This window comes from Mercenaria mercenaria, chromosome 7 (assembly GCF_021730395.1).
Source record: "Mercenaria mercenaria strain notata chromosome 7, MADL_Memer_1, whole genome shotgun sequence".
Taxonomy (NCBI): domain Eukaryota; kingdom Metazoa; phylum Mollusca; class Bivalvia; order Venerida; family Veneridae; genus Mercenaria; species Mercenaria mercenaria.
The window spans coordinates 15247841-15262787 of record NC_069367.1 but is presented as its reverse complement, the minus strand read 5'-3'; the positions used below and the strand labels follow the sequence as shown (position 1 = coordinate 15262787).

Genomic DNA, 14947 nt, shown 5'->3' with positions numbered 1-14947 from the left:
CATAAGCAAGGCCTACACTGTCTCGTTAAATATAACTGAAGTATGAACTGGAAGCTTTACACATTGGCATTTATGTCTTAGTTATGTTGGTTTTCAAAACAAGAATGAAATAAGTGCAGGCTTTCAAGTAGTCTTACTTTTCCTATTTTTTAATACTTTTTAGGTCTGTTCCTACTTTTTTCCTACTTTAGTAATAAAACTCCTATTCCAACTTTTTTTTTTTATTTAAAGAAGAAGAAATATGTTAACAAATGTTGTAAATCTATTTGTAGAATGAATTTTGTTTCATAATATAAGCACTGATGTTATACTGCTGAGGCTCTACTATGTACAGTTGGGCCCCAGAATATCATTATTAGATAGACATACCTTATATATTGTGATCGAAGTTCATTTGAAGTGTCCTGCTGAGTAACTGTGAGTAAATATAAGAGATTTTGGAGTAAGTTTGTTATCGTAAGTTTCTACTATTTATCACCATGTTCCTGCTTTTCTCCTACTTTTTATATCAGAGGACTTAAAATGAACGTACATAAAAACGCTGCTGGTTTTCTCATGCCAGTTCATTCTCGTTTGCAGCGAGAAAAAATAAAAACGTATCAAACCTTTTATCGCTATGTGCCACAATAGTGTCAACTTGGTATAATAGTAAAACAAATGTAGCGGCAAACATTCACCTTGCCGAATCCATGGACTATGACATGATGTAACTTAATCAATTTAATTTTCATTCATCTACTTCTTTGATCAAGATTCTCCCTTGTCTTTAGGCGATTGGGTTGTTAAAATACATTCCTCCCAAAAAAGATTTATTGTTTCAGTTTGCATCTACATAACAATTGAACCATCAGATTTTTGTGATTTGGTTAGTTTAAGTACCACATGAACGAGTAAACGTGCATGTGAAACATTATGGTCATTAAAACATCATAAATCTGGATCTTTACTGATTAAATGTGAGCAAAACTTTCGGAAAGTATGGCTTTATGTGCTATTATTTCGGTAAATCAGTGACATTCTTCATATTTGTGAAATCCAAGAGTGTTTAGTGGAGTTACAAGTTCTCTTTTACGTTAATATTGTAACTAGAACAAAAATAGATCACAGACTGAGAATTGAAAAACAAAATATGCGTTTATATTATATATGGTTTGCATTTGGTCCATCATAGACTGGTATAATCATATGCAGTTTTGGATAATGTAACAAATAGTACAAGAGAGTGGACTTAATTTTACGTAAAAATGATGATGAAAAGAGAGATGGACTACAATACTTACTTACACAGCGAACTAAAGGTATACACTGTAGAACGCGAACATGAGCACGTGAAACCTGTGCAATCTAGTTATCGATACATAAAGCCCGTGGAAAGTATGGACACTAGCCATAGGTACGTAAAGCCCATGGAAAATATCCATAAGTATTTACATCCAACGGAAACTAGCCATCATATGGTCGGGTCCACGGAAAGCAGCCATCAGCACGTGCAATCTATGGAGACCAGCCATAAGTACGTGCATACTGAGGAAAGCAGTAGTCGTCACTTCCGGCATATAGAACCTGTGGACAGGTCACTGTTAAAGGTAACAGGTTATCTCTGTGATTTATGATTTCTTTAATTTACATTTTGAGATCTTGACATCAAGTACAGTGAAACAATGTCATGCTTTCCGGTATAAAAGAACTAGACCAATAAACTATATCAGTTTATTAAATCCCCCAAGGCATGGACAAAATAAATCGGTTCCAATCTTGGATATGTACGCCATTTTTTTTTTCATTTGCTTTCGTAAAAGTTTCCATATAGTATGGTTTTTCACTTCTTTAATTCGTAATCATTTGTTCGTTACGGTAATGTAATAGATTAGGCGCCTAGAGGCGAACATTTCATTAAGAGTTCGTTACAGCTTGTGGAGAGAGATTGCGGGCGACTGATTTTAGGTGCGGTGTAACCTGGTCATTAAATAAAACAAAAACAATTTACATTTAGCAAATTGTGTTTTGCCCAAGTGCTAGAATGCTTTAAAGTGCATAATTTACTTCATTGTTCAAACTAATTCAAACGGACGAACGACATTGTTTATTGTACTTTAAGGACAAGGTGCCAAAATGTTACAGAACATCGTTTTTGTTATAATTTTCCAAATGCCAAAACCATACCATTCTAGGCCTCGGTGGAGCCACGGAAATTGGCGTACAACCGCTTTTGTCTGCGACGGAAATTGCCGAAGAGACTACTGAACATATTGGTATAATGGCGTACGCCGCACGATTCCTTCACTTGACACCAGGAGTTATATCATATGAATACAATTACAGGGAAACTAAGGTATATAAACATCACAACAATATGCCAAAACTAATGACCTAACAGGGTGATCAGAATTATACAAAACGTACTAAAATCAAAGGCACTTTTATGTCAGAAGAGCCATGAATTTGGTTAATTTTTCGTATAAACTGGAACTAAAAAAAAAGAAGTATTCAGCTTTTGGAAAAATGTAAACAGACATGCGGGTTTTATTACAATGTACACATAAGTGAACGATAACTTATTTGGTACACATCAATGCACATTTTTTCTGAATTCCATGGCGCCGACAAAGCAAGTGTGTATTGTACCTGTATTAGCAGAAATAAAATAAGTAGGCATGTGTAATAGGCGATAATAATTACAGTTACTCTCTACAAAGGTGTCTTGTTTGATGTTCATTAAAAGTCGATAACTTCATTTATTTTTGGTGTAAAACATCGTCAAATTGTTGTAAATTGATTTGTAACAAAGTTTAAATTATACAGTGCATCGAATAGCCGAAAGCTTAAACAAATCAATACAAAACTTTATGTTTTATTGTACGACCTGGATCGCTCTAGAGTATTCTAGGACCCTCCGTGACACTCTAGAATACTCCAGTGAACTCCGCCCCGATGCACTGCAGTGCACTACGGGGGTCCCGGTACCTCACCGTAGTGTTCTGTGTATTTCACTGGAGTGTCCTAGAATACCCGAGCTGATCAAGAGGTAAGTTTGTATGCGATTTGGTATTTTGTCACATGGCAACACTACAGCCTAATTTATCACCTAAAAGGAACTTGGTATTTTACATCTGTAATGTGTTACATTATTTTCCCCTGTTAGTTCAAAATCAGTTTTTTTAAGTCTTGATAAAACAGTTTTCTCTAAGAAAGCTGCAGTTTTCATGCTTATCTTAAAACTTGTTTTCTCCAGTCCCCTTAACATTGTCAGATGTTTAAGGTATACTGTCATGGACATGTACTGAGCCCAGAGTTCTCGTATTGATTTGAGTTTAAAAATGAATATTAAGTTATATTATTCCTATTGATAAATTACTATCAAAGCTTAAAGAATTCACGTGAATCTTTATAAACATCTACATTATATTTATATATTTGCAGATCATACCATTGGATGAAGGTCACGGTCGAGACAGCAGAACGAGCACGTTACATTCTTCCACACATTTTATAAACGGCAACAGAAGTCGACCCTCTTCGCCCTCATCGTCATCATCTACATTAAAGTAAGAAATAAGTAATATATATTAACAAATAGCAGGTATGACTATTTAAACAAATGTATGAGTCATAGAGTTATGTAACTTAATGGCAAAGAGCTATATTTGGTAGTAGTTGTAATTTCCATAACTGCAAGGTTTGATAATAGAGCATTCGTATGCTTAAATCCGAATTGACTTCAATAGGTATATTATAAGATGTTACAGTAAAGTCTGTAAAACAGAAGTCTTAAGGTAGAATGTAAACAAAAGCAATTAAATTATTGTAGAAGAAACGTCAACTTAAAATTAGAAAGAAACAACACTTCATTTTATTTTCAGTGAATCTCGCCAACAACTAGAGTACACATTGGTCCGCACACCATCCATACGTCGCAAACAACGAAAACGTATAGGTGCAGCCGAAGGCATTAAAAAAGATACATATTCTGATGGCGTTATCATATATGCAACGGTGAGTTTTGTGTCATAATTGTTTATTGCTTTTTGTCTGTTGGTTTATTCCCATTGCGTATAGTTTGTTTAATCTGAAAAAAATGGCCATTACCCAGTTGCTGTCCAATGTTCCCAATGCTGAATTGTTTGCTTGAGTATGGTCGTCGCTTAACCTTTACCCTGCTAAATTCCTAATATGGACTAGTCCGGCATTCAATTTTGGCAATACCATTTATTTTTCGAGGGGTGTTCAATGAAAATTTACTGACTGAATAGTGAACAGTGCAGACCATGATCAACCTGCACGGATGATCTTCGTCTGCACTAGTTGCAAAGGCAGAATCTCTTGCCACCAGCAGGCTAAAGGTTTTAATTGTCATATTGCAGTATTTCTTTGTTTACTTTTAAGAAACACCAACAGACCTTTATCAGCTAATAATTATATTCCCAATAAAGCTTATTTATCCATTTAGGCAAAATAATATAAGTTCGTAAAAACAGTAGTGAATCTTATAATTGTTAGTTCCCTATTAAACAAACATCATTAACCTTTCGATATCATATATGAGCGTGCCATGGAAAAACCACATAGTGGCTTTGCGACCACATGGATCCAGACCTGCCTGCGCATCCGCGCAGTCTGGTTCAGGATCCATGCTGTTCGCTAACGGTTTTCTGTAATGCAGTATGGCTTTAAAAGCGAACAGACATGGATACTAACCAACTGCTACGTATCCAGGATGGTTGGATCCAACTGCGTCGAAAACCACTATGTTGGTTTTCCTCATGCACTCATATATTTTTTAAATCATGCAGTTGGAAGTAATCTTAACTTCATACTCATATAAATTCTTACAAATACTGGCAAATGAATTTATCGTTAACGTGCAAACACTGTTTTTTAAATATAACATAATGTGATAAAGTCAGATTATTGTTTTCCATTGATATTTGCGTCGCTAAACCTGGAGATGTGCAACATTTATCTTTTTGCAGTCTCATACGACAGTCACACCTGATGATATCCGACTAGAGGCTGAGTCTCCGACAGGTCGGCTCATTAAAATGAACGGCGACGGCATGTATCATGCACAATTTGGGGCGGATGAAATAGGTATGTTAAAAGTATCTAAAAAGTATAATGGGTTAAAAACGTATTTATTACATTAAGTTTCTGGTTATTTTAGCGTATTGGTGTTGCCACCATTTGTACATATAAGTCGACATAGCTAAACAATAGTATAGAGTCGACATTGTCAAGCATTAGTACAAAGTCGACATTGCTGAACAATAGTAGAGCCGACATAGCCAAGCATCAGTACAAAGTCGACATTGCTGAACAATAGTATAGAGCCGACATTGCAAAGCATTAGTACAAAGTCGACATTGCTGAACAATAGTATAGAGTCGACATTGCCAAGCATTAGTACAAAGTCGACATTGCTGAACAATAGTATAGAGTCGACATTGCCAAGCATTAGTACAAAGTCGACATTGCTAAACAACAGTATAGAGTCGACATTGCCAAGCATTAGTACAAAGTCGACATTGCTGAACAACAGTATAGAGCCGACATTGCCAAGCATTAGTACAAAGTCGACATTGCTGAACAACAGTATAGAGTCGACATTGCCAAACATTAGTACAAAGTCGACATTGCTGAACAATAGTAGAGCCGACATTGCCAAGCATTAGTACAAAGTCGACATTGCTAAACAACAGTATAGAGTCGACATTGCCAAGCATTAGTAAAAAGTCGACATTGCTAAACAATACTATAGAGCCGACATTACCAAGCATTTGTACAAAGTCGACTTTGCTAAACAATTCTATAGAGCCGACATTGCCAAACATTAGTACAAATCGCAATTGCTATAGAGCAGATATTGCTAAGCATTAATACAGTGTCGACATTGCCAAATATTAGTACAAAGTCGACATTGCTATAGAGCAGACATTGCCAAGCATTAATACAGTGTCGACATAGCTAAACAATAGTATAGAGCCGACATTGACAAACATTAGTACAAATCGCAGTTGCTATAGAGCAGACATTGCCAAGCATTAATACAGTGTCGACATTGCCAAATATTAATACAAAGTCGACATTGCTATAGAGCAGACATTGCCAAGCATTAATACAGTGTCGACATTGCTAAACAATACTATAGAGCCGACATTGCCAAACATTAGTACAAAGTCGACATTGCTAAACAATAGTATAGAGTCAACATTGCCAAGCATTAGTAAAAAGTCGACATTGCTAAACAGTACTATAGAGCCGACATTGCCAAACATTTGTACAAAGTCGACATTGCTAAACAATTCTATAGAGCCGACATTGCCAAGCATTAGTACAAAGTCGACATTGCTAAACAATAGTATAGAGTCGACATTGCCAAGCATTAGTAAAAAGTCGACATTGCTAAACAATACTATAGAGCCGACATTGCCAAGCATTTGTACAAAGTCGACATTGCTAAACAATACTATAGAGCCGACATTGCCAAGCATTAGTACAAAGTCGACATTGCTAAACAATAGTACTAACACATCAACATTGCTAGTATAGAGTCGACATTGCCAGATAATAGGGATAACATTCCAAGTCAACATTGCCATAAAATAGTAAAAGAAAACACGTCGACATTAAAGAGGTGACATTGCCGAATAACAGCATAGGTACGTTGGCATTGCCAAACAATGGGAAAGAGGTGATATTTCTGAATAATAGTAAAGGTACGTCCACATTCAATTTGCAAAACAATAATTATCCTAACCATTGTGTTGCTTGAATTATCACCATAAAATGCAATTTGCACATAATACATTTTTTATACTGGCAAAGTAATATACAATGTACCACACAAAAACTTAATTTGATGCAACTTCGAAGAAGTGTTCACTGCTTTTGTCAAATTCGAAGATGTGTTTTATTCATGTCTAAGAAAAGAACATATAGTAAAGCTGGAGCTCTACAGTCTAACGCCTAATTCTAAATCATTGTTAGATACGACCCAGCACACCAGGGAAAAATGCGTGATATAGACATATAGAAAAAAAACAAACTTATTTTTTACTGTATATATTTTTGCAGGGGCATGGCAAGTGAAGCTGTACATGAATGATTCAATGGTCGACAGCTGTACTGTTGATGTATGTGACCCCTCACAGGTCAAGGTCACTGGTCTGAGGGCAGGAATGGCGGGAAATCCACACAAATTTACAAGTAATATAAAAGTGTTATACATGTACAATATGCGTTCACTAGAATGTTCGGTGAAATATTTAATGTGAACGCATCAAACGTTTTCACTTTTCAAACAATGAGATGTAATATTTCTATTGACACACCCAACAATTCTAGTATTATGAAGATATTTTTGTTCTTAATTAAATTCTTTCTGGCAAAACATTCCACTGACTTTAGAGCCGCGATTCTAATACAAGGGAAGCAACTTATTCAAATTTTGCATTTCAAACAGAAAACTGACAGAAGCAATCACACTCAGCCCTCGGGTGTCATATCTACACTTTGCCTTTACACAAGTTTATACATAATATCTTTTGGTCGATTAGGTAATATAAACATATCTATAACCAATTTCCTAACGGTAAGAATTCGCCATGTAATAGAGCACACTCTGTACCATCTTTTAATTTTACGATGCATTAAACTAAAGTCTTATTGAGAGGGAAAATGGTTTAAGAACGCATATCACTTATAGTGAGATAAGTCAGTGTGGCTTATAACAGTTGCTCTATTATTTTATCATGAACAGTTGATTGCACGAATGCCGGTAGAGGAAAGTTGGAAGTATCTGTTGAAAAGGATGGTCGTAATGTGCTATGTAACCTAAAGGAAACAAACACCCACGTCTATACGGCCAGTTTCAACCCTGTAAATGCTGGACATTATAAAATTGCAATAGAATATAACAAGGCTGAAGTCAGAGGTAAATTTACAGTTTAATTTTATCATTTATTTTTAAGAAAGTGATGTTTTCGTTCTTTATACATGTTTAGGATAATTTTCATCGAACTTTTTTTTTAAATAAAATTACACTGTTGCGAATGTATTTTTGAAATGGAGTTTTCTGATTCTCCGGTCATTTCATATTATATAAATTGATTACAATGTTCATTACACGATCTACGTAGGTTGGTCGTTGTCAGATATTTGTAAAACTTGATATCTTCAAATGACTTGCTTTATCAAAATTACAAATATTTGCCACGGTACAGTCCTATGTTATCAGTACAATTACTTTCTTTTCTTTCTTTTGCTAATTGATATCTTTGTCTACCAACTCATTTTTCTTCACTGTACAGAACAGAATCTGTTTTTCTGTCGTGATAATTATTTGTACACACATATTTCTGAAACACTTTCGACTGTGTGATACTACCGTACTTTGCTTACATGTTGCTTTGATCTTTCAAGCTTTTGTAAGTACCAACTGTTACAGTTCTTTCACAGTGTCCAATATCCTCAAAAGACTTATTCCATTTTATGTGTTATAAACCTTGTTATGATATGATGACATCATTCAATTAACAATAATGAATAATGTCTTTCGGGCATGTGGCCTTCAGGCCATTACGCCCTTTTTCGGGCAATTATTTCCAAATCGCGTCTGGAAATCAAGGATTAATCTCTGACTGAGTAATGAATTGAATTCAAATAATCATTAATAATCATTTCTATTCCGGATAAATCGTATGCATGACTGAACATTAGAAGTTTCGTTTATGGTGCTGACCGGGCAATGTTAGTATCGAGAGAAATCCCGTGAATTCCATGCACTTTACTTTTCTGTTTGCCTCTAATTGTTTTGGCTTTCAGGTATCCTCGACCTCCTAGACATCGAAGGTAATTTTCTCCTGAATGGTATCCCATCCATCAAGTATTTTAATATTCTCACAATTGTTACAGTACAGCGACTACTGGCATTGTATCTATTACTTCTCACTATTACTTAACTCTTGTGTGGATTTCTAACTTCCAGTCTCGTTATTATGTCACATCTTTCCTTTACACAAATGGTTTGCAATGTTTCTTTAATTCTTCATATATACGGGTTCTTCGGAGAAAATTGCATGTCATGGTGCGCATGCGCCAAAAAAAAATGCATGAAATTTAGCATGATATTCTATACTTGCTCTATACTTCTCTACACGTTTCTATAGTTGCATATGTGTATAGTTTACGGTGAAGTATTTCAACAGTTAAGTTGGTGATTCCCAAAGCTTTTCTTTACATTCCATGTCCACCCTAGATCAATTTTTTCAGTGTCTAGGGTAATGTAAGCTATTGATTTTAATCAAAAACATAACCATATTGTCAATGTTTTATCGTAACGGTTTATGTGATGTCGTAATGAAACTACATGATTTTAAACACACTGCTAAATTATTTACCTCCAGCAGGGTAATAACAACATTATGTTCATTTATATATTTCGTTTAAAAATCTATTCATTTCTATTCATTGATTAACAAAAACTGCCACGTTGACTTACAATTACTTATGTTAAAATTTGTTTGCGATAGTACTTTGACTTACAATTACTTATGTTAAAATTTGTTTGTGAGAGTGTTTTTCTGCCTCGGTACAATATGAAAATTAACCCTGAATCTTTTATTGTCGTACTCAATTTAGGATAAGTGTAGCACAGAACTACATTTTGATCTTTATAGTTTATAAATAAGCACTAATTGTACATCTTTGTACAAAACAAAGAATATATGATGTTTGTTTGTGTTTGTGCAAGATATGCTATCTTTCTACGAGCTAACATCAGACATACGGGTGGCACAGTCTAAACAGAAAAAATATAGGATACGATGTTCACAGTTGAAATATATTTGGTTTAAAATTAAGAAAAACAAATTTCATTTCATTTCGTGTTTTACATTGCTTGAAACACATTTAGCATATTTGATATTTTTTTCACTCATATTCGATGTTTTGTTTTTTTAAATTGTGAAATTGCCATACGTATTACTGACAAACATGAAATTGGATCTAATCGGGTATATCTAACGTTTGCAATTGCTATTGAGAGTAATATTGTCTTCAGTAAATACCCTGTAAAAGATTTAAAACTGATGTCAATAACAGAACTAAATGCAGAGAAACATTATCAAAACTGACCTCTATAATATTTTTTATATTTTGTCGAACATTATTTGCTACTTATTTTACCTTATACTTACATCACAATGTTAATTTGCAGGAGATATCGGTCCTGGTCATGAAGAACTCCACAGGCGAGCCATCTTCTCTACTGCCATGAAACCTGTCCGTGATCACTATAAAATAACCGCTTCGTGTAAGTATAGTTCATGAGTGTTAACATGTATTTAAAGCTAACGATGTAATAGAGGTAGCCTTTGAATTGTTAGAACTGAAGCAAAATATCTTGTGGAAGCGGCTTATAAATAGAAAGATTTGAATCTTTTATTATTTGTAGGTGATTGGCAGATTGATTATATGACAGGCGGTCCCATAGACATGTATATTGGTGATACAGCAGACGTTCGTGTGTATAGCATGCAAGACGGGACTGTTTGCAATATCCCACATCTCATTGGCAAGTCATCAATGTTTAAAAATTAAAAAACGCGCATATATTATTAACTTGTCACAGACATATTGTTAGTCTTAGAACATTCAATATTTTAAATAAAGATTTGTTTGGCTTAACTTGTCAAAACCTATGCTAAAATTTAGATATATTAAAAAAGATTTTTTTGTACAACTAGCAAATGTTTTACTCGAAATTGTAGATTATCTGTTGGTTAGTTATCTTTCAGTATAGTTGTATATTTAAACCATTTTTATACCAATAAAAAGCAAATATCTCTATATACTTCAGTCCTTTGTAAGCTGAAATTAAGACCAAAAATGTTGTAGGTGTATGGTGTAGCATACTATATTGCTATGTCTTTATAACAGCTGATGTTTCGAATGCGTCGCCAGGTGGAACACTAAAAGCGGAAGTCCAGTATGGAAGAACACGCTTCCCGGCTGATGTAAGCAAATCTAATTGTCAGTTTGTAGAAGTCTGTAAAATTAGCAGATATTTAGATAGAAGTAAGCATTTTTAGGCTTCATGGTAGTTGTTTGTCAATATTGATTGCGAAAGTCTTTGCCACCATAGTGAAATTCCAAGTCTATGAAATGCATTTGAGTGGAGTAGAGGATACTTCCGAATCACCTTATCTTGTCATTCCCCATTTTTTCTCTGATCAGTATACAACACTGGTCGCATAGTAAATCACATTTGTTGTGTATCTTTATAGAAACAATATCTTTTCAGCCTTTTTTCAAATTTAACTTTATTGTTACTTCATATTGAAGCATGATTAGGTAAGAGCATGGAGTTCACGCTCAAAACATGTGATTTGTTTCAGGTTTATGAGACTGACAAACCAGACATATATAAGATCGTGTTCGAGCCTAGAGGTCCTGGCACGTACAATGTCTGGATCATTTATGATGGTCATTTGGCCAAAGGTGAGAGCATTCATTTTAAAAATCTTTTTTATAATTTGAGCGTGTTTTAATTGCTGTTGAAATACACGTGATTGTCATTGATTCTTAGATTAATTATATATGGTTAAATTTGACGCAAGAATGAATGTGTTATAGGAACATCATGAGTATGATATATATAGCGTTTCAATCTTTTTTGTGTTGCTCTCAAATTTAAAGGACCATATATAATGAAAGGTAATTATAAATAAACTTCTTTGACTTGACTTTTATACTCTCTTTTAACTAAAGCATACATATATAACGTTGATCTTGTCTCTCTTCTGTCTAAGGTTTATTGCTTTCATTCACTTTATTGTCATATCTAATTTATTCAGTATGTTCGCTCCAGCTTAAAACTTAACTGGGTTTTCGAGCTGAAAGGTATCACTAACTAGCGTTATGGAATAGTTATATTGAAATGAAATACTTACACTTCTTTTGTGAACTTTCTTACTGAGCTGAAGATCTGGGGCCAAGGTTATCTGTCTGAGTTTGGAGACCAACTTAAATATTATGTAATATAAGCGCCTGGTTCTAAACCCAAATTTTCAAATTCACCAATCACCAGCTGCTCCTCACACTCCATCTTATAGCCTTGGATCCTAGTTCAATGTTTTCCTTACTTTGTACTGCACAGTCTTATGTGTATGATCACTTTTTCTATAATAAAAAGTCATACGGCTATGTTCTTACGGTTGACATTGGTTTATTAGTTCACCTTAACCAAAGGTTTAGCATTGGTGGATTTTCCATCGCTCGTCGTCCATCGTCTGTCGACAGTCGTCATTTGTCCTTCGGCAGTCATCCAGTGTCCGGCGTCCGTCGTCAGTCGTTAGCTTAAAACGTAGATGTCTATTGATCTGTTCTTACATACTTTCCTAACTCCGTCGACTGTCTCTTAATATCAGACTATAGTCATATTAACTTCGCAGATAGACCCGGTGTTTCATTTAGGTCAACATTATAAATGCTCTCGAGTATTTTTAGATTATAAAAAAGAAGTTGGTTTTATTTTATTGTATCAGGTTTGATTCTTGTTTTAAAATCTGGCATCTGCAGTCCAGCATAGCAAGGTTCTCATTTCCAAGTTTCTCAAAGATATTGCTGTTTAGTTCATAAAACCCTTTTCTCCAAATAACAGTCTGTTTTTCCCACGCAAGATAGTTTCCAATGCAAAACAGAAAGTCGACACCATTGTTAATTGTTTGCTTGAATTTTAGGTCTTATTACAAATTGCATATTAATGCGGCCCGTGTCTTATTCACGCCTACACTTCAGCTTATCAGATACATTCGAATGTCATAAATGTTGAATAAATTAATTTTTTTTCAAGAAATGTGATTTATTTTATATATAAAGACGATTATATCTACCTCATGGTAGCACTATGTTTTTGCAAAATAACTGATAAATGCAATAAGATATTGTATGAATTAAATCCTCATAGCATCACAAAAAGTTTCTTATTTATGACATAAGTCATAAGCAACTAAATCCCAATTTTCCGAATGTATTCTTTGGTCTCACGTCATTTTATCGTAATATCAGTTTGGCGTGACACGTTAATATCAGAAACCATATACGACATATCGTGAAACTTTAAAGATATCTTTGTTGACATGCGATGATTAACTGTGTTTCACCGAAATATATGAGTCATATCATTATTTTGCCATAAACAAAACAGGCTCTCCGTTCATACAAGAAATCGCGGAGTTGACGTCACCTACTGCAGAGGGACCGGGGCTTTCAAAGGGCGTAGTCGCCGAGCCATGCGAGTTTACGATCGATGCCCGAGGTTTTCCTGGGGATGTTACTATTGATGTCGAGGGTATGCACACTATTGTCTTTCTCGCCTTCTCTTTTCTAGTCATCATTCAAGCATAAAAGTGCAGTTCTTAAGCTCCAAGATACAATGTATATGGGAACCACTGTGGAATCACACATGTTCGTCCATCTGTAATTCGTGTTGTCCGTTTCTTTTTATCTTTTTAAACTGCTGGGAAAATTTTCATACAAATATCGTCAGTTATTTACGCCATCAAGGTAATGTATGGAACGCATAACGTTTGTCACTAGGGTGAAGGTTAAGGTTACACTTTGAGGTCAAAGATCAAATGGTTTTACTTTGTGTCCGCCCATATCTTCCAAACCACTTGGAATATTTTCGTAAAGCTTGCATCAGTTGTCTACCTCGTCTAGATTTAACATGATGCTTAAAAGATCATCTAGTAAACTGAAATGCGTCATTTGCAAACTATGATTAAAATTTTTTCTAGGAACCGTGTTTCAATTGTAAAGTGAAATTGATGAAGTATACATTTTGTAGCAGATATTCACTCATATATATTACATAGAACTTTTGCACAGAGCTTTCAATTTTTTTTAATTATATCCACTTAATGCAAGACTATTTTAATTAGTCAATTATGAAACTGTTTTAATTGTTCGGTTTTGTCTATTCGTTAAGGTCCCCATCACCCAATCAACAGCACCGCTAACAAGAACCCTGATAACACCCATACCGTCACGTATGTTCCGGAAGAAGTCGGGATACACAGAATTCATTTAAAGCTTGACGGAAAGGGTATCACAGGTAAAGCAGATTTATTAACTTGTCCAGACGCTTGATAAAAGGAAGATGTAGTCGGTAGTCAAGTCGCTGCTTTATTCTTTTCTCTGAAATACTTTCTGCAACGATTTCTTTAATAAACATTACACGTCTCTATCTGTGATATGAACTTTAACATTTCGCTATTTACAAAAAGCTGTAAACTTATCCTTATGTAGACAATCCTCTTATGTGTGTTTTGAAAGGGTGATACAGAGGTTTTAGAGATAGTTTAATTTGTCGATATCTTAATATGGAAATGGCCTCTTTAATCATTGTTTATAAAATCTCAACTTATCTCACGACCCTTTTTATTTTTTTCTAGGGAGTCCGTTCCATCCAAAGATTGTAGACCCGACAAGGTGTCATATGTCCGGAGAGATGCAGCCATTCTTGGAACGTGGTGAGAGAATCCCTTTGATGGTTGACAGAGAGAAACACATACCTTTCGACGCATCCAAGGCGGGACCAGGTAAATTTACCTTAATGGTGATGACCTCGAGTTTATTAGACCTTTAAGGATATTGAGCTATCATTTCAATATAAAACGCTTCATTTAAAGCCCAGGTGTGTTTTTATGAAGGTACGTAATGCAGCAAATAAAAGCATACGTTTGAGACATAGCATTGAATATAATATTTGTCCGTCTGATTCGTTCGTATAGGCATGTAGTGCTTCCTTGAACTTAAGTCTTATGTTTATTTATGAAGGGTTGCAATATTTGTGTCACAGTTTGTTAATGCATCAACGATTTTTTTTACATTCCATAAATGTATATAACGGAGAAACTGTCAAGCTGCGGAAGATATTTTTATACTA

The 14947-nt window shown here is 34.8% G+C and overlaps 1 protein-coding gene across 10 annotated transcripts in view; it reads left to right on the top strand.

The window, feature by feature from the left end:
* Positions 1 to 14947, top strand: part of LOC123556031 (filamin-C-like) — a 60647-nt gene that overhangs the window by 25173 nt on the left and 20527 nt on the right. For 8 of the 10 annotated variants that reach the window (XM_053547647.1, XM_053547645.1, XM_053547646.1 and 5 more), the window contains exons 6-19: positions 2172 to 2332; positions 3421 to 3545; positions 3861 to 3993; positions 4971 to 5088; positions 7072 to 7203; positions 7757 to 7930; positions 8821 to 8847; positions 10214 to 10309; positions 10451 to 10570; positions 10936 to 11012; positions 11394 to 11496; positions 13205 to 13348; positions 13988 to 14113; positions 14454 to 14600. In XM_053547647.1, coding sequence (XP_053403622.1) covers positions 2172 to 2332; positions 3421 to 3545; positions 3861 to 3993; positions 4971 to 5088; positions 7072 to 7203; positions 7757 to 7930; positions 8821 to 8847; positions 10214 to 10309; positions 10451 to 10570; positions 10936 to 11012; positions 11394 to 11496; positions 13205 to 13348; positions 13988 to 14113; positions 14454 to 14600 — 1683 coding nt within the window. Of the gene's footprint in view, positions 1 to 871; positions 1587 to 2171; positions 2333 to 3420; positions 3546 to 3860; positions 3994 to 4970; positions 5089 to 7071; positions 7204 to 7756; positions 7931 to 8820; positions 8848 to 10213; positions 10310 to 10450; positions 10571 to 10935; positions 11013 to 11393; positions 11497 to 13204; positions 13349 to 13987; positions 14114 to 14453; positions 14601 to 14947 lie in introns of those variants that run through there. The other 2 variants (XM_053547654.1, XM_053547648.1) reach the window with 2 other exon arrangements.